A 19975-nucleotide genomic window follows, 5' to 3' on the forward strand; every position below is an offset into this window, starting at 1 on the left:
CAGTACAAGAGAGAAGCTGAGCTGAAGGATAGAGCGGAAGGTTGGCTTCCTGAGAGCATTGTCTGTCTGGACACAGCCCTCCTGAAGGGTGACCAGCTCCTGGATGAAGTTAGAGAGTGGCATGGACATACATACACTACCAAATGTAAAACAGATAGCTAGTGGGAAGCAGCCACATAGCGCAGGGAGATCAGCTCAGTGCTTTGTGACCACCTAGAGGGGTGGGATAGGGAGGGTGGGAGGGAGACGCAAGAGGGAGGGGATATGGGGATATGGGGATATGTATAGCTGATTCACTTTGTTATACAGTAGAAACGAACACACCATTGTAAAGCAATTATACTCCAATAAAGATGTTAAAAAGAAAAAAAAACAATAAAAAAAATAGATTTGAAAAAAATGTTAACAGATTTATCTTGTTGCTTAAGCTATATCAAACTGAGTTTCCATCATTTGCAAACTTGTGCATATGAATCTCCCTCTTGGCTTTTCTGTTCTTGGGGAAAATAAATCCACCCTCACCACTGGCATCATTGGAAATCACCTCTTTATACTAAGGAAAGTCCACATGAATGGAACGTGAGGAACTCTACCCCAGCACTCCCACGGGTGTGGAATCCTTCAACATTTAATTACTCACTGTCTCTGGCAAAGTGGCAGGAGCTCACAGAACCTTCATGACCCTGCATCAGAGTCACACAGGCTCCACGGTTTCGAAACTCCCCTGTATGGACGTTCCATATTTTTAAGGTTTTATCCCAAGAGCTTGTACACAGGAAATGGCCACTGAAGGTAAAACAGCAGTTTGAGATTGCATTGGTGTGTGCTCTGAAACATATATGGAAGGGTGCACACATTAGTACATCACTCCTGGAGGATCCGAGGACACACTAAAGGGGAGGTGAGTGGAGGGGGCATTGGAGCTGATATCCTGTGACCCCATTCCTTTTTTTTTTTTTTTTGCGGTATGCGGGCCTCTCACTGTCGTGGCCTCTCCCATTGCGGAGCACAGGCTCTGGACGCGCAGGCTCAGCGGCCATGGCTCACGGGTCCAGTCGCTCCGCAGCATGTGGGATCTTCCCGGACCGGGGCACGAACCTGTGTCCCCTGCATCGGCAGGCGGACTCTCAACCACTGCGCCACCAGGGAAGCCCCATTCTCAATTTTTAAATGTCTTATTTTTTTACAGAAAAGAATTGTCAGAATTTTGCTTTTCTTTGTTTTGTTATGATCTTCAAAGTATTTTCCCTGTGACTGTCATCTCCTTAAGTATTTTCCCTGTGACTTATGTCATCTCCATAAGTTTTCAAGCAAACTTATAAACATAATTGAGCATCTCTGAGTAGCCTGGATTATAATATCAATTCATCTAAATGAAGAAAAGGTTGAACAAAACTGTTTTCTAGAGCTCAAGTCAGAGTTTTAGACTCTTTTAGTTCTCTGAAGCTCACAAACTGAGTAGGATCAAAGGAGAAGAAATGTCGGCTTCCCAGGGGTGTCCAGGCTTAAAATGTCCAAATCCCAGTGCCTGGTGGGGCAAGAACCATCCCAGCATATACTGGAGGTGAATAACAAGCCCTCCTCTGAATCCAGAGACTGTCGCTGAGGTTTAAACCAAGGCTCTCTCTCTTTTCCAGGATGCAGCTCTCATTTCAGATAAACTCCACATAACATAAAAGACCATTTTACTTAGTGCAAAAGTTTGGGGAAAATGTTCTGGACAAGACGGAGTCAATGTACTGCTCCCCTTTCCTCCTGTTAAGTACAGCTAACAGGGGCTTCCCTGGTGGCACAATGGTTAAGAATCCACCTGCCAATGCAGGGCACACAGTTTCGAGCCCTGGTCCGGGAAGATCCCACATGCCTCAGAGCAACCCCACAGAGCAACTCAGCCCGTGTGCCACAACTACTGAGTCCACGTGCCACAACTACTGAGCCCGCGTGCCACAACTACTGAAGTCCGCGTGCCTAGAGCCCAGCTCGGCAACAAGAGAAGCCACCGCAATGAGAAGCCCATGCACTGCAACAAAGAGTAGCCCCCACTCTCCGCAACTAGAGAAAGCCCGCATGCAGCAATGAAGACCCAATGCAGCCAAAAATAAATAAATAAAATAAATAAATTTATTTTTTAAAAAAGAGTACAGCTAACAGGCCTGGGCATTTATAAAGCAAACAGAAGACTGTAAAAGGTGGAGAAGAGAAGGCAGACCAGCTAAGGATCTTGGGACCCAAGGATGGCATGCTGTTGAGTCCCTGTAGTTTTCTTTTTGTTTCTTATATCCTGGACTGGGTACCGGGAAAGGCTGCAACCCCCAAAACAATAAGGACTGGATAAAAAGCTCCCAAGAAAAGCCTGTTCTCCCTAGCCAAAGGGATAGCCTAGTAAGACAGAAAACCTTTACACAATGCCTGCCTTACTCCAGTGAAAAATCTTGGGAAAAACTGCAATCCCATCCCCACCCCTGTCAGCAAAGTCTTGAGTCTAGACTGCCACCCTTGCCAGGCTCTAATGAGGTAGGCTGCTAAAACAGAAGATTTAAGTAAGACTTAGAGTCTCGTAATGCAATACTCAAAATGCCCAGGATGCAACTGAAATTCACTCATCATACTAAGAGCCAGGAAAATCTCAACATGAATGGGAAACAGAGTCAACAGATGCCAATACTGAGATGACACAGATGTTAGAATTATCTGACAAGGATTTTTAAGCCGCCATCACAAAAATGCTTTGATGGACAATTATAATCGTGCTTGAAATAAGCAAAAAGATTGAAAGCCTCAGCAAAGAAATAGAAGGTATAAAGAATGACCAAATGGAAATTTTAGAACTGAAAATACAATAACAAAAACAACAACAGCAACAAAAACCCTCAATGGAGAAGAAAGAGGAAATAATCAGTAAATATGAAGACAGACAATATAAATTAACCAATCCAAAAAATAGACTGAAAAAAACAAGAGCCTTAGAAACCTGTGAGACTATAACAAAATATCTAACATTTGGGTAATCAGCATCTCAGAAGAAAAGGAGAAATAACATAGAGCTGAAAAAATAATCAAAGAAATTGTCTAGAAAGGACAGATTCAAAAAGCAGAGTGAAGCCCAAGTAGGATAAATCCAAAGAAATCTATACACAGACACATTGTAATTAAACTTTTGAAAAGTAGAGAAAAAGAAAAAAATTTTGAAAGCAATGAAAGAGAAATGACACCTTACTTATAGGGGAAAAACTATTTGAACAGCAGTGGATTCTTCATCAGAAACCATGGCGATCAGAAAAAAGTGATATGACAGTTTTCAAATGAGGAAAGAAAAGAACTGTCAGCACAGATTTCTATATCCAGCAAAAAAAATATCCTTCAGGATTGAAGGAGGAATCAAGACATTTTCAGATGAAGGAAAACAAAGAGAATTTGTTTCCCTCAGACCTATCCTAAAAGAATAGCTAAAGAAAATTTTTCTAAACAGAAAGAAAATGGTGAAAGAAGGAAACTTGGAATATCAGAAAATAGAACATGGTAAGCAAAAGTATGGGTAAATACAGTAGATTTTCCTTCTCCTCTTGAGTTTTCTAAATTATGTTTGACAACTGATGCAAAAAAATTATAACAAAGTACTTGTGTTTATTCCTTGCAAGCTTCAAAATCATTTGAGATTATGAATTTTCAAACTTCTCTAGTAAGACCAGCTATATAATTTGCAGGGCCCAGTGCAAGAGTAAAATGCAAGGTGCCAGTTTCTCAAAAAGCTTTACATAATATTACCACATGATCCAGAAATTCCTCTTCTAGATATATAGCCAAAAGAATTGACAGCAGGGAATTGAACAGATATTTGTACACCAGTGTTCATTGAAGCATTATTCACAACAGCTAAAAGACAGAAGCAACTCGTGTTCCTCAACAGATAAATAGAGAAACAAAATGTAGTATATACATGCAATGGAATATTGTTCAGTCATAAAAAGGAATGAAATTCTAATACAGGCTATAACATATATAAACCTTAAAAACATTATGTTAGCCACCATCACCCTGATACCAAAAACAGACAAAGATGTCACAGAGAAAGAAAACTACAGGCCAATATCACTGATGAACATAGATGCAAAAATCCTCAACAAAATACTAGCAAACAGAATCCAACAGCACATTAAGAGGATCATACACTATGATCAAGTGGGGTTTATCCCAGGAATACAAGGATTCTTCAATATACGCAAATCAATCAATGTGATACACTACATTAACAAACTGAAGAATAAAAACCATATGATCATCTCAATAGATGCAGAAAAAGCTTTCGACAAAATTCAACACCCATTTATGATGAAAACCCTCCAGAAAGTAGGTTCAAACCCACAGCCAACATCGTCCTCAATGGTGAAAAACTGAAACCATTTCCACCAAGATCAGGAACAAGACAAGGTTGCCCACTCTCACCACTATTATTCAACATTGTTTTGGAAGTTTTAGCCACAGCAATCAAAGAAGAAAAAGAAATAAAAGGAATCCAAATCGGAAAAGAAGAAGTAAAGCTGTCACTGTTTGCAGATGACATGATACTATACATAGAGAATCCTAAAGACGCTACCAGAAAACTACTAGAGCTAATCAATGAATTTGGTAGAGTAGCAGGATACAAAATTAATGCACAGAAATCTCTTGCATTCCTATACACTAATGATGAAAAATCTGAAAGTGAAATTAAGAAGACACTCCCATTTACCATTGCAACAAAAAGAATAAAATACCTAGGAATAAGCCTACCTAAGGAGACAAAAGACCTGTATGAAGAAAATTATAATACACTGATGAAAGAAATTAAAGATAATACAAATAGATGGAGAGATATATCATGTTCTTGGATTGGAAGAATCAACATTGTGAAAATGCCTATACTACCCAAGCAATCTACAGATTCAATGCAATCCCTGTCAAACTACCAATGGCGTTTTTCACGAACTAGAATAAAAAAATTCGCAATTTGTATGGAAACGCAAAAGACCCTGAATAACCAAAGCAATCTTGAGAAAGAAAAATGGAGCTGGAGGAATCAGGCTCCCTGATTTCAGACTATACTACAAAGCTACAGTAATCAAGACAGTATGGTACTGGCACAAAAACAGAAATATAGATCAATGGAACAGGATAGAAAGCCCAGAGATAAACCCAAGCACATATGGTCACCTTATCTTTGATGAAGGAGGCAAGAATATACAATGGAGAAAAGACAGCCTCTTCAATAAGTGGCACTGGGAAAACTGGACAGCTACATGTAAAAGGATGAAATTAGAACACTCCCTAACACCATACACAAAAATAAACTCAAAATGGATTAAATACCTAAATGTAAGGCCAGACACTATCAAACTCTTAGAGGAAAACACAGGCAGAACACTCTTTGACATAACTCAGAGCAAGATGCTTTTTGGCCCACCTCCTAAAGAAATGGAAATAAAAACAAAAATAAACAAATGGGACCTAATGAAACTTAAAAGCTTTTGCACAGCAAAGGAAACCATAAACAAGGCAAAAAGACAACCCTCAGAATGGGAGAAAATTAGTCGCAAATGAAGCAAGTGACAAAGGATTAATCTCCAAAATTTATAAGCAGCTCATGCAGCTCATTATCAAAAAACCAAACAGCCCAATCCAAAAATAGGCAGAAGATCTAAACGGACATGTCTCCAAAGAAGATATACAGATTGCCTATAAACACATGAAAGAATGCTCAACATCATTAATCATTAGAGAAATGCAAATCAAAACTACAATGAGATATCATCTCACACCAGTCAGAATGGCCATCATCAAAAAATCTAGAAACAATAAATGCTGGAGAAGGTGTGGAGAAAATGAACCCTCTTGCACTGTTGGTGGGAATGTAAATTGATACAGTCTCTATGGAGAACAGTATGGAGGTTCCTTAAAAAACTAAAAATAAAACTACGGTATGACCCAGCAATCCCACTACTGGGCATATACCCTGAGAAAACCATAATTCAAAAAGAGTCATGTACCACAATGTTCACTGCAGCTCTATTTACAATAGCCAGGACATGGAAGCAACCTAAGTGTCCATAATGGACCTAGAGTCTGTCATACAGAGTGAAGTAAGTCAGAAAGAGAAAAACAAATACCGTATGCCAACACATATATATGGAATCTAAAAAAAAAGGGGGCATGAAGAACCTAGGGGCAAGATGGGAATAAAGACGCAGACCTACTAGAGAATGGACTTGAGGACATAGGGAGGGGGAAGGGTAAGCTGGGACAAAGTGAGAGAGTGGCATGGACATATATACACGACCAAATGTAAAACAGATAGCTAGTGGGAAGCAGCCGCATAGCACAGGGAGATCAGCTCGGTGCTTTGTGATCACCTAGAGGGGTGGGATAGGGAGAGTGGGAGGGAGGGAGATGCAAAAGGGAAGAGATACGGGGATATATGTATATGTATAGCTGATTCACTTTGGTATAAAGCAGAATCTAACACTCCATTGTAAAGCAATTATACTCCAATAAAGATGTTAAAAAACAAAACAAAACATTATGTTAGGTGAAATAAGCCAGACACAAAAGGACAAATAATGTATGATTCCATTCATATGAAATTTCTAGTATAAGAAAATTCATAGAGGCAGAAAGTAGAATAGAGGTTACTAGGGGCTAGGGTTGGGGAGAGCGGGGAATTATTATTAACAGGTACCGAGTTTCTGTTTGGGTGATAAAAGGGTTTTGGAAATAGAAAGTGGTGGTGGCTGCACAATATTGTAAATGTAATGTCAGTGAAATAAGTTTAAAATGGTTAAAATTCTATATTTTACCACAATTAAAAAATAATAATGTAATATCCCCCAAACCACTGAATTGTACACTGGAAATGGGTGAGTTGTATGATGTGTATGAATTATATCTCAATAAAGCTGTTAAGGAAGGCAGCCAGCAGGCAGGAAAGAAGGGGGAAAAGTGATGGCTTCTGGGGAAACAATGGTTACGAGACAGGTAAGAGAGAGATTTTTCACTATATATCTTTTTGTACCTTTTAAATTTTGTACTGTGTTGCATGCTTTACATTTTCAAAAAGTAAATTACATATTTTTAAAATAAAAAATTCGAGGTCCCTTGTTCAAAAATGAAGAATTTCAAGATATCAACGGCAGAGCATGAAATCAAGTGTGAGACTTTCTGTGTGTGGAGCCCTGTGTAACTTCAGAGGTTCATGCCATGAAGCCAGCCCTGTCCTGTAGCCCTGAGAATCCTTGTCTATGTTTTCTTGCTAAAAGCTACATTTCCAGAAAATTCACAAATGTGGGTCAATCCAATATACCAATAGACATTTTCCTTAGCTCCCTTTCCACCCTCCTTGGGGAAGCAAAGTGGAGTGGATTGTGACACCCACAGCTGGAGCTGCGGCCGCCTCTGCTGCGTCACCCTCCTCACTGCCACCACGGAGTAGGTCTAAGGAGCAGGGCAGGTGTCCCACGGCCCCTCCCGACCCTGGTGTCCACGGGAGTCACCCTTGGTAACAGAGCCCGTGTTGAGCGCCCACCATGCAGCCTGTGTGTTATCTCGTGCAGACCTCACCTGGGCTCAGTTTGCAGGTGAGGAAACTAAGGTCCAAGGTCACGCAGGATGAGAACCTGCACTCTCTTAACCCCGGGCCAGACCCCCAGGGGAAAGCCTGGTCCAAGCCGGCCGGGCTCGTAACTGAGCCGAGTGGGCAGGGTGACAGGGCATATGCACATTCTGGGATCCTGACTCCAAGGCCCGCTGGAGAGGGCTGGCCACCCACTTGGTGCCGGTGGCCACAAAGTGACCCTTGCAGGCCCTGGATTATCAGATCATCCCATTTTATGGGATGCTGGAAATCCACATTTTGGGGTGGGAGTGGGACACTGCACAATGTTTGCCAGTGTTGGCTCACACTGAAATGAATGCATCTGAGGGCCGTCCCAGCCCAGGGACCACAGCTAGTGGTTTCCCCCTGCCTGTCGGTCCCCTTCCCTTTCTCCATCTCCAGCCTCCTCACAGCACCAGCGGACCATAGTTGGAGATGCCCCACGTTGACACCAGCTGGGGAGCCAAAGGGGCACAGGCCGAATCCAGGAGGGCGTGAAGGGGGACTCCCACCCACCTCCCCGCCGCAGGATGCTGCCCGGCCTCCCAGGGCCTCCTCACTTGGTGATGGTGAGCAGCGTGGCCTGGGATGTCGCATCCCAGATCTTGATGCTCCCGTCCAGTGAGACGGAAGCCACCTTCTGGCTGTCTGGGTCAAAGCAGCACGCTGTGACCGACATCCTGTGATGATCTGAGGCACAAGGAAAGTGACTCGTTACCGTGCGTTCCATACTCTGGGCCACAGGCTCCAAGGGACGCAGAGGCTCACCCTGCTCCCCTGGACAGCGACAGTATTACAGAGATGCAGCTCTGGTTTTCACAAGGGACTCTGCACTCACACAAGGTGCCTGCCGTGAACCAGGCTTTGGAGGAGCACTGCCCCCCGCCCCTGCCGCTGCCCCTGCAGAGCTCCCACGTGGATGCGGAGACACCCTTGAGCAGGCAACGATCTGCAGCATATGCCATGGCTCCCAGCCAGCAGAAGGAAGCCTGGCCCAGCCCCGAGAGGTCGAGGAAGGGACCTAAAAGTTATCGAGGGAAGCAGGAAAGGAAGAGTGCTCTAGGCAGAAGGAACAGCACGTGCCAAGGTCCGGCGTGGGGAGAGAGCATGGAGGGGCGTGGCGTGCAGCTAGAACTCCGAGCGTGAGGAGAGGTAGAGTGTGCGGTGATACATTAAGGAAATATGCAAGCTCTGGGGCAGTGCACCTATCACGGTGCCATGTTGATAAAAATACATTAAATGCATGTGGGAAGTAGTACTGTGTGTGTGCAAACACACACACACACACACACACACACACACACACACACACACACACACGAAGGCCACCCAGCAATGTACTGTTAATAATACGTACCTCCAGGGAGGAGTCCAAACAGGTACGGCAGCCTTGCTCTTTTTACTGTACACACTTACTAATTTTTTTTTACAATGATTATGTATTTTTTAACTTTTTCTTTTGAGATAACTGTTAACTCACATGCAGTTGTAAGGAATAATACAGAGAGATCCCATCACCCAGTTTCCCCCAGTGATAACATCTTGCATAATCATTATATAGGATTACAACTGGGAAATTGACATACGATGATTTTTTTCAGTAGATGCCATTCTGTTCTTTTTCTAATTGTCTGAATTTGTTTCTTTCTACATGACAATGAATAATAATAATATTGCAAATCATCAGCATTGTAAAACACAATAAATACTTTACATGCATTATTAATAATCATTGTGATAATTATTTTTATATTTTTAAATATAAATGTTAAGAAGGTTGGGACTCCACTCAATAAAGAATTGGGCTTTAAATGTCCACGTGAGGTTGGAGCAGAGCACTGCTTCATTTATTACAAGCACGAGACTGAACGGAAAATCCTTAAGCAGTCTTAGTTTTAACTGCCTGTGCATTTATCAATCAATGTCCATCTTTAATGATGTGATTCATAGCATTGCAGGTTCACCAAATAAAGCAATCGAAAGTCACTGTCTGTCAAGTGACAAGTGGCTGTTACCACAGACAGAATAGAGCAGGGAGCCCACGCAAACTCACCTTTGATGTGGGACACGGTGGTGGTGTCTTCCGCGTCTGTTATACAGATTCCATGGTCCACATCCAAGCCTGAGACCACGTATTTACCATCGGGGGAAAACTTACAGGAGACTATGAAGGTTTCATGACTGAGCTTCCACTGAAACAGGGCAACAATCCAAAGGTTTTCTCTCTAGCCCAGCATTCCAGCAGGACTTTCTGAAATGTTCTCTCTATGTACTGTTCGGTATGCCAGCCACTGGCCACATGTGGCCATGGAGTACTTGTAATAGGCTGGTGCAAATAAGGAGCTGAATTTTTGTTTGTTTAGTTTTCATGAATTAATTTTTAATTAATAAATGTAATTAATGTGTGTCTAGGACAGATGAACAAGGATAGCAAGCACCTAGCAGAACTGGCAGCAAGGTTCTAGTAATGGCCAACTTTATTCTTTTTTTTTTTTTTTTTTGGCTGCACCAAGTGGCTTGTGGGATCTTAGCTTCCCGACCAGGGATCGGACCCGAGCCCTCGGCAGCGAAAGCGCAGAGTCCTAACCACTGGACCGCCAGGGAATGCCCCCTGGGCAACTTTTTTCTTGTTCAGTTTGGTAAGTGTTTATTGAATGTCTGCCCTGTGGACAAGACCCTACAACCTCAGCCCCTTGGGACGAAGAGCTACTCAACATATTTAGGAAAGGAGGATCTCTCTGTATGTTCTAAATTATGGTATTGCCATTGTGAAGGTTTTTAGATATGCCCACCAATTCTTTGACAGTCCTCCCTCCACAAGCTGGAGCTTAATTACCTGCCCCAAGAGTGTGGGCTCAACTTAGTGACTCATTTCTTTGAATACAATATGGCAGAAGGGATAGTGTATGACTAGGTCATAAAAGAAACCAGGGCTTTCTCCAAAGAAGAAATACAGATGGCCAAAAAGCACATGAAAAGATGCTCAATGTCGTTAATTATTAGAGAAATGCAAATCAAAACCATAATGAGGTATCACCTCACACTGTTCAGAATAGCCATCATCAGAATAATAAACGGAAAGGGTGTGGAGAAAAGGGAACCCTCTTACACTGTTGGTGGGAATGTAAATTGGTGCAGCCACGGTGGTTCCTTAAAAAACTAAAAATAGAGTTACCATATGATCCAGCCATCCCACTCCTGGGCATATATCTGGAAAAGTTGAAAACTTTAATTCAAAAAGATACATGCACCCCAATGTTCATAGCAGAACTATTTACAATAGCCAAGACATGGAAGCAACCTAAAGTCCATTAACAGATGAATGAGATGTGGTATAAATATACAATGGAATATTACTCAGCCATTAAAAAGAATGAATTATTGCCATTTGCAGCAACACGGTTGGACCTAGAAATTATTGTACTCAGTGAAGTAAGTCAGACAGAGAAAGATAAATATCACATGATACCACTTATACGTGGAATCTAAAAAAAGTATACAAATGGACTTATTTAAAAACAAAATAGGGACTTCCTTGGTGGTCCAGTACTCCCAATGCAGGGGGCCCAGGGGGCTGGGGTTCGATCCCTGGTCAGGGAACTAGATCCTACATGTGGCAACTTTGTTGCCACACGCAGCAACGAAGATCCCACATGCTGCAAATAAGACCCAGTGCAGCCAAATAAATAAATTAGAAATAAGCATTTGGGAAAATGCTCAAAGCCAGGAGTAACTGATGCTCCTATATCTGCTAGTATATAATGACACTATGTTGCCAACAGAATATACTTGCCCGTGTTCACATTTAACATGTGTACAGGAAAAGAGACACCAAGGTGTTAACTGTAATCTCTGCGAGTTGTTTTAAGGTTTCTGTGTTTGTTTTTTTGAACTTGGCTTATCTTGTCTTTCCAAAAATTGTTTACAATGAGTATAAATTGATCTTCACACCAGGAAGGAAGATTTTTTTTTTAAGGAGAGAAAAGAGGAGGAAGGGAGAGGAGAGGTGATGAGAAGCTGCTGGGGGAAGGGCGATGGGGATGGGACAGGAGACCCTGAGGAACCCCTGGAGCAGGGTCAGGGCTGCCTGGGTACCAGGCAGGAGAGAGAGGGGGATCTCGGGCCAGTTTGGATGGATGGATGGTGGTACCTTCTTAGATGGAGGTCAGATTGGGAAGGGCCCAGAAGCCTCGTGCTTTGGCCACGTGCGTGGCCTTTGTCCCAAGGCCTCAGCTCTGCCTCTTGCCCCATCAAAAGCAGACATCCCTAGGGGAGGGTCTCTTTTCCCATGCAGTTCCCTCCGCCTGGAATGCCACCTCCCACACCCGCCTCCACTTCTTCCCTTCTTCCACATCCTCCCCATCCCTCAAAAAGAGCCCTCTTCTGCCTGCTTCAGAAAGCCTCCCTTCCCTGAAGCTCACCCTCCATCATTTTGGGTCCCTGAGAAAATTTTCCTTTCCTGAAAGATAGGCTACCCTTCACACTCCATGCCCAGCTCAAGGCCACTTAAGGCCCAGTCAAGACCCTGTGCTCTGAATTCTGCTGAGTGCACCACAGTGACCTCAATGGGAAGGAAATCCAAAAAAGAGGGGATATATGCATATGTATAACTGACTCATTTTGCTGGACAGTAGAAACCAGCACAACACTGTAAAGCAACTATACTCCCATAAAAGTTAATTTTACAAAAAGACCCTGTGCTGTGATGTCTCCACTAGGGCAAAGCATACGTACCAGCAGCTTGCCTGTTTCAAGGTCCCAAGCCCTCACTGTTTTGTCGTAAGATGCTGCAATAATTCTGGAAATAAAATGACAAACATAGGGTCTTAATGGCCCAGATTATTATGCCTGTGGTTTCTATGAAAAAAAAAATAGGAAATTTTTACAGAAAATTTCTATAGTTTAGGACCAAGATTGCAAATAATACCTGAATCTTCCTAAAGATGTTCCATGAGTGCCCCCCCGGAGAACAGAGGTTCTCAGTGAAAACAGAGAGCCCCTAACACAGAAGGCACCATAGCACCATTCTCTTCTTTAATCCCTCAGTCACACAAATATGTTCTTTTATATCTGGGGCGTTAAAGGTATCATTTCTTCTGTTCTGTAATTGTCTTCTTCTAGAAGGAGCTACAACTCACAAGGATCAGTCACTTCTTTCTCTGGTCACTTGTCTATATTTTTACAGGAAAAGACTTTCGTAGCTCACCTCATTCTGAAATGCTTTCTTGTACATTTAGTAAAATAATATAAGTGTACCCTTGTCTTCTTATATTGCATGTTTCTGTGACAATCTCTGTCCTCTATGTAAGGTAAATTCCCACGAAACTTAAATTCCCACACTAGTTTTCACTAGCAGACTAATTTTGTAGCTGCTGCTCAGGATAAAAGTGAATCCACTTTAAAGCAAATCCCCTTTTAAAGGCCCGTCTCACATCTGTGTGAGGGGTAAATGCAAGTGCATCCCAGAGGCTGCCTCCCAGCCCCTAGGCTGCCTCCCAGCCCCGACGCTCCCCAGGTGACAGCTTGGGCTTCCCTCTGCTTCCTGCGTCTCAGTTTCCCCTGTGAAATGAGGTCCTGGACTGAATCGCTAGTGAGCCTCGCATCTGACCCAGTCCACAGGTGTGACTGCAGGAAATAAACTCCGTGAAGAACATTCAGACTGGCTTCAGCCACAATAAAATTTGCCTTTTTAGCATTTTAAATTTTCAAAGGGTTATTACATCTACTTGATTCTCACAGCAAAAGATGGGAACCATGAGACCGATATATGGGAGTAAGGTTGGGTATTTGCTTAAGAGACAGTGAACTGACCCGGGCGTGCTGTGTGCTGGCCTACTCTTCCCTCTCACTTTCCTGACCAGAGTAAAATGAGGGCAAGTCACCTTCTGCTGTCAGCCGTGACGCTGCATTCTAAAACAGGAGCTCCGGGCCCCGGCTCAAAATTCCGAACAACAGATCCATCCACGGCATCCTCAGGTCAGCGGGAGAGAGGGGGAGAGGGCCAGAGGTCACTGAGGTGTCGGCTGAAGCTGTGGTTGAGTTCAACATCAGCCCTGGGCTTGTCTGAGAACCTTGAGAACCTGAGAACCTTGCCCTATGACTCTCACCCAGCTCAGAGGGGCAAAAGGACTTCCCCTCCACCCCCAAAGCAGGAAGGACACCCTCGCCGGCAACCCCGGGAAAACTCCCCCTCGATCCCACAGTGGCCGATGGAAACGGGCGGCTCTGAGGGCAGAGCTGCAAACGGGTAATTTTCTCATTCTCTACCGGCCAAAGAGGCGCCACAAAATCTAGCAAGATCTTTCAAGAACTTTTTACAAGTTCCCACTGTTTGACCCAGCAATTCTATCCTGAGGGGGTCTCCCTTAAGGGGATAATCTGAGTTGTGGCACGCATGAAAAAGGTTTGTCACGTGTTAGAGGGGACAGACGGCAAACACACCGGCAACAGTCTGTGTCCACCTAAAGGGGACAGTTAAAACAAATTTGAGCACTCCCAACAGTGGGGCCCAAGCAACTCTGATCACACTGAAGGGAGATAACTGCAGAATAGGATGAGAACAGAGCAGGGTAATAACTGACAATAGGATGGGAACAATCGGGGTACCAAAGTGAAGGGTGCGTGCTGGGGCAGAGATAAAATACTTTCAGTAAGAAATGTGTCCACAGCTTTTCAGGATAAGCAGGGGTGGAAAGTCCCCTTGAAACAAATGTTATTAGTAAGACAGTGAATTCATAGAAAGGCCTTGCACTGTTATATGAAATTATGGTGCCCGGTTGGGGGAGCTTTTGGCCTGACCAGGGCAGGCCTGGGACAATTCTTCCTGATATGCAGAGACCACTTTGCATGAAGACCCCAAGCCTGCTGGGAGGCAAAGGACCCTGTGTCAGGGGTCCCCAAGACCACCCCTGGGATTGGTGATTCTCCAGGACTCACAGGACTCTGAATATAGTCGTGCTCACGGCTAAGATTTATTACAGCCAAAGGACGCAAAGCAAAATCAGCAAAGGGAAGGGTACATGGGGTGAGGTCCAGAGGAAACCAGGCACTGCTTGCAAGAGTCTCTCTCTGTGGGTCACACGGGACATGCTTAATTCCTGCAGCAACCAGTTGTAACAACATGTGTGAGGTGCTGTCTACCGGGGAGACGCACCTGAACCTCGGGGCCCAGGTTTTTATCGGGGTCGGGTGACACAGACACTGTGCAGCGTGCACCCGAATTCCAGACTCCCAGAAGGAGAGCCGGTGTAGAGCATCAACCGCGTGGTTTGCACAAACCGTCCGTGAGGCCCCTTTATCACTTAGGGAAAGATTCATACGACTATAGAACACTGTTTACCAGTCAAGTTCCCAGATGGCAGCCAAGGCCAGCCTTGCCAGTGGGCCTTTCCAAGGACAGCAGTCTCAGGCCTACCGTGCGAACTCTTTTCTGCACAGACCCAGTCCCCCAACCCCTGCTCCGTGAAACTTGAAACGGTGCGGTTGTGTTTGGGTGAACCCAGCAGGCCTTAATCAAAGCCCACCGACAGGAAGGGATCCCAGAGAGGAATTCATGGGAGCAGGACACATTCAGGCTGGAGGCCCAGCTCATGAGCCTCGTGGCTTGGGAAGAAGGGGCTGGTTCTGACAGCCTGGGATCCAGCCTCCCTGGCTGGTGTGTTGCTCTAGGACAAACATTGTCCGGGAACTAAGAAAATGATCGTCGTGGGGCCTGGGGCTGAGGCCCACTGCGGTCCGTGCAGGGCCCCGGGGCCAGTTAAGGGCAGAACTAGAATGGACTGTGCAGGTTCAGCGTTCAATAGTGCTGCCATATGGCCAAGAGGAGGAATAGCAACCACGGACAGATAACTCTCTTGGAAAATGTGCACAGTCATGAATGATTTGGCAGGAGATATTCAATCGACGGCAATACAAGCCAGATGTTGTTAGTGAATTCCAAAGACAGTGGAAATGTCTCTGTTTTGTATTGAGTGTTTCTTGAAATAAATGGGTCATTGGCTAGGGGTGTGAGAAGACAAATAAAGCAGTTTCCCCCTCACCGGGTATTTGGAACCAGGAATTCCTTCTGTGGACTCAGATAATTTAAGGGGAGATGTTGGTTGCACTTTGAATGAATGGGGAGGAAGGGGTTCTAATAAGTGGTTAGAAACATAAAGGAGATGTGACAATATTTGTAGCCCAAGTTTACTGTGATTATATAAACAGTTTTTCTGTATGGTTTCAATTTCATAAATGTGTGTATACATGTGCGAACAGGAAAAAGAAAAGCTACACTCCAACATTTTCATGGTAGTTAACTCAGGGTTCATGGAACAATGTTTTATTTTCTTCTTTGTGTCTTTATGTATTTTGGTGATAAAACCATATTACCTTCATAGTATGAGAAAAACTACCAGTGATTTTTTTTTTTACAATGATTGGAAAGAGATGTACCATATCAGAGAGAGACTGGGCACAGGACTAAGAATACTTTTTTTCTCAGCTTCTTCATACATTTATGGTCTTTCACAGTGATCTGCGGTTAGGGGAAAGGGACCTTTTTAAAAGATTAAATCAGAAGTTTGGCTTTGGGTGGGCTGAGAGGAAGGACTGGAGATGGAAGATGGTGAGAGTGGAGGAGAGAAGGGAGAGGCAAGGAGACACTTGCCCAAGATACTGTGACAGAGAAGGTGATGCTCAGGGTAATGGCTTAGTCATCTCCTGAGGGAGGGCTCGTGCCACGAGCTGCCGCTGGGGCAGGGAGAGCCACAGGAGGAGCCAGGAGCAGAGAAAAAGATGGGGAAAAGAGAGCCAGGAGGGGGAAAGAGGACCATTGGAGAGGCAGCCAAGGCAGGGAGACCAGAGAACTAGTGATTCTGCAACTAGGGGTGGAGGTGTGAAGGAGGGCAGAGGGACGGAGGGGGCAGCTGGAGAAGGTGGTGGCAGGGGGTAGGGCTGTGAGTAAGTCAGGTATTGAGGACGCTTGGGCAGGCTGAAGTGACGGGGTCCTGGCTGGGGCACGGAGTAGGTAGGGAGCCAGGGCAGTGAAGCTGCTGCGGGAGCCAAGGACATCTGGATGGATGGTCCCTAATCTTGGGACAACAAAAGAAAACAGGCAGATGTCCCCTTATAGAGACAGAAGCCCTCTGGCCAAAACAGACAGAAACCCCTGAGAGTCCTTCCACTGACTCAGAAGGTGAGAAGAACATGAGAAGCATCTGAAGATGACAAAGCAAAATGCACACTTGGAAAGTCACCATTCCCCCCTCCCCCTGGGTGACAACCAGCAGAGACCCCCTCACCCCCAGGCCTTCTCAGTCATCCCAGAGGGTTGGGAAAGGGCTTAGGGTTCCCAGAGGAAGCAGTGGTTTTCCCAACAAGAAGATCATGGGGATGGGTGGGGGGATGGGGGGTGGATAAGAGCCACAGAAAAGGAGAGAGGGGATGTCTGTCGGGACCTGGTATGGGCCAGGCAGGCCCTGGGGTGGCCCCAGCACACGGCTGATCCTGTGAGGCCTGGGGAGGTTTAGGGAGGCCCGAGAGGTCATGTAACCACCCAGGGTCAAACAACTGGTAGGTCACTAATGCGGGGCCCGAACCACTTGGATAGCCCCAAACCCTCCTGCCCAGTCTGCCTGGCTTGGTACCCGCCAAGACCCAGAAGATGATCCAGAAGATGCTCCTCCAAGGTGATCCGGAGGGTAAGGAGCTATCCTCCACCTAGTTACCCAAAGCAGAACCCAGGAACCAGCCTTGACTCACTCCGCCCTGTCCCCCTCCTGCCCCTGAAGCCAGATGAGATAGCAAAACTCGGAACTGACTGTCCTTCCCCGTGGGCCCTGCCCCCGCCACACAGTCATCTGTGGCCCGGCCCCTGATGGCCACTGCCATCTCCCAGCCCTGCTCCCTCCTCACCCGCTCCCGACTGACCAGCAGTGCCCCCAGGCAGGCCCACTAGAGTCTACTGGCTGTGCCCAGAAGACTTTGGAAGAGTTCTTGGTGGCCACCTCCCTGTAACCTCATCTGACCACCACATCCCTGTTCCTCTGCCCCTGCTTCCTGCACCCTGTGGCACTGACCTGTGCTCAGGCCTATCTCTCCCAATCACCCTTCATGGACAGGTCCCAGGTCTGGCCACTTTTCTGTCCTCTTGGGATCCCCTAGGCCTAGCCGTAATACCATCTCTGTGGATGGAACTGAATATTCCAAATGAGAAGGAGGCCCAGAGAGATAACACAGCTCAGAGACCCCAGCTAGGTCTCAGGCACAGTCTCTAACAAAAGGTGGTGAGCTCCTGGTCCAGCGGTCTCCATCCCTGCTCCCACTGTTTCTAAATTAACAGGCTGACAGCAGACACACTAACTTCATCTCTCTCTGGTGACTTGAAACTAGGGTGAGCCCTCACTTTGCTGCTTCTTCTTGCACTTTGCTCAGAAAGGTCTCTCCAAATCTTTGGGATCCTTGAATGTCTGGGAACTCAGTACCGGGGAACTCTCCACAAGAGGAGACATAAGCTTATGGGACGTTTGGGTTCCACCTAACACTGGGCCACCTACCCACAGCTTCACGGTGCAGTCATAGGAGCCACTGAGGACCTTTGTGTCATCCACACAGAAGTGACAGGAACTCACAATGTGCTGGTGTCCCCTCATAATTTTAAATGGGATCTGAAAAAAGGATAGACTGAATGAGTTCAGAAGGTTGCAGAATACCAGATCAATAGTTTAAAAATCAACAGTATTCCTATCCACTTGCAACGAACAATCCAGAAAAAAAATTAAGAAGAAAATTGCATTTACAAAAGCATCAAAATAGGAATAAATTTAACCAAAAAAGTGTAATACTTATACTCTGAAAATTACAAAACATTGTTAAAATAAATTTTAAAAGACTTAAATGAATGGAAAAGCAACCCATGTTCATGGATTAGCAGACTTACTATTCTGATGAAAATACCCTCCAAAGTGATCTACAGATTCAACACCATCCCATCAAAATCCCAGCAGACTTCTTTTCTAAAACTGACAAGCTGATCCTGGTATCAGAGAGACAGCAGTGAGCGGTCCTGAAGAGAGATCTTAGTTCCCTGCCCAGGAATTGAACCTGGGCAGCTTGGATGAAAACCAGGACTCCTAGTCGCTAGACCACCAGGGGCTAGAGGCTAGATGCAAACTTCCCCTGGCCCTTGCCCCATTTGAAAAATGAATTTCTCAAAGGGGCAAAAATTGTAAAAACAGGTCCAAAATTTATGATTAGAGACACAGCACAACAAGTGGGAGAGCACACAGAGAAACAGTTTGTTTATTTAAGACAGAAGCAGGGCAGAAATACACACCTGGAGAGAAAGACTGTGGGCGTCCCCCCTAATGAGGAGGAGTGCAGGAAAGAGGCAGTTAAATCATTTATAAAGGGCAGTTCTTCCACATCTTTGTTTACCTTTGGCCAGCTTTCTTAGTTCTTTTCCCACATCTGACTTGTTCTAGGACACTCCCCAACATGCACGCACATCGTTTTGTCAAGATGGATTCCAGCGCAGAGGCTTGTGGAGGCTTGGCGTCACCTGTTATGGGGTGGTGGGCCCTCCTTTTTGAACCCCAAGGAGTCTTTCTGCACCTGTGCAGTCAGGGAGTTTTCCTTGACCTCAGGAGTGGTCGTCTTATCTTTTTACTCCAGCAGAGCTCAGCTCCTGCCATTAACCTCGTCCTTGGAGTGTCCAGGGAGAACAAAGCTTCGATTGTACTCCACTTGACAAAAACCAGCTGTTCAGCCCAGGGGCCCATCTACCTCCTGCCTCAATCCTAAAATTTATACAGAAACTCAAGGGAAGCAGAATAGCCAAAAAAACTCTTGTAAAGGAACAAAGGTAGAGAGGTCTCACAATTTCCAACTTCAAAACAATTTTCAAAACATACAAAGAGACAGTAATCAAGACAGTGTCGTACCAGCATAAGGACAGACATATAGATGGATGAAATAGAACGAATAATCCAGAAATAAGCACTCATATTTTTGGTCACCTGATTTTCAACAAGTGTGCCAAGATAATTAAAAAGGGAAAGAAAAATCTTTTCGACAAATTGTGCTGGGACGAGTGAATATCCACATGCCAAAGAATGAAGTTGGACCCTTACCTCGTACCATATACAAAAACTAACTCAAAATGGATCAAAGACCTAAATGTGAGAGCTAAAATTCCAAGCCTCTTAGAAGAAAACATGGGTGTAAACCTTTGTGAATGTGCATTAGTCAGTGGTTTCTTAGATATGACAACAAAAGCACAAGCAGCAGCCGCAACAACAACAACAATGATAAACTGGACATCATCAAAATAAAAAACTTTTGTGCTTCAAAAGACACCATCAAGAAAGTGAA

General features: G+C 44.9%; 1 protein-coding gene across 1 annotated transcript in view; it reads right to left on the reverse strand.

Moving 5' to 3' along the window:
- The window catches only part of WDR88 (WD repeat domain 88), a gene marked incomplete at both ends in the record, with an annotated part of 36447 nt that overhangs the window by 7335 nt on the left and 9137 nt on the right, over window positions 1-19975 (reverse strand). Inside the window, 6 exons of the mRNA XM_082677804.1 lie at window positions 641-828; window positions 8185-8314; window positions 9678-9816; window positions 12359-12422; window positions 13507-13595; window positions 18160-18270. Of these exons, the coding sequence (XP_082533930.1) occupies window positions 641-828; window positions 8185-8314; window positions 9678-9816; window positions 12359-12422; window positions 13507-13595; window positions 18160-18270 (721 nt within the window). The remainder of the gene's footprint in view (window positions 1-640; window positions 829-8184; window positions 8315-9677; window positions 9817-12358; window positions 12423-13506; window positions 13596-18159; window positions 18271-19975) is intronic.

Source organism: Grampus griseus (assembly GCF_964374135.1).
Source record: "Grampus griseus genome assembly, chromosome: 19".
Lineage (NCBI taxonomy): Eukaryota > Metazoa > Chordata > Mammalia > Artiodactyla > Delphinidae > Grampus > Grampus griseus.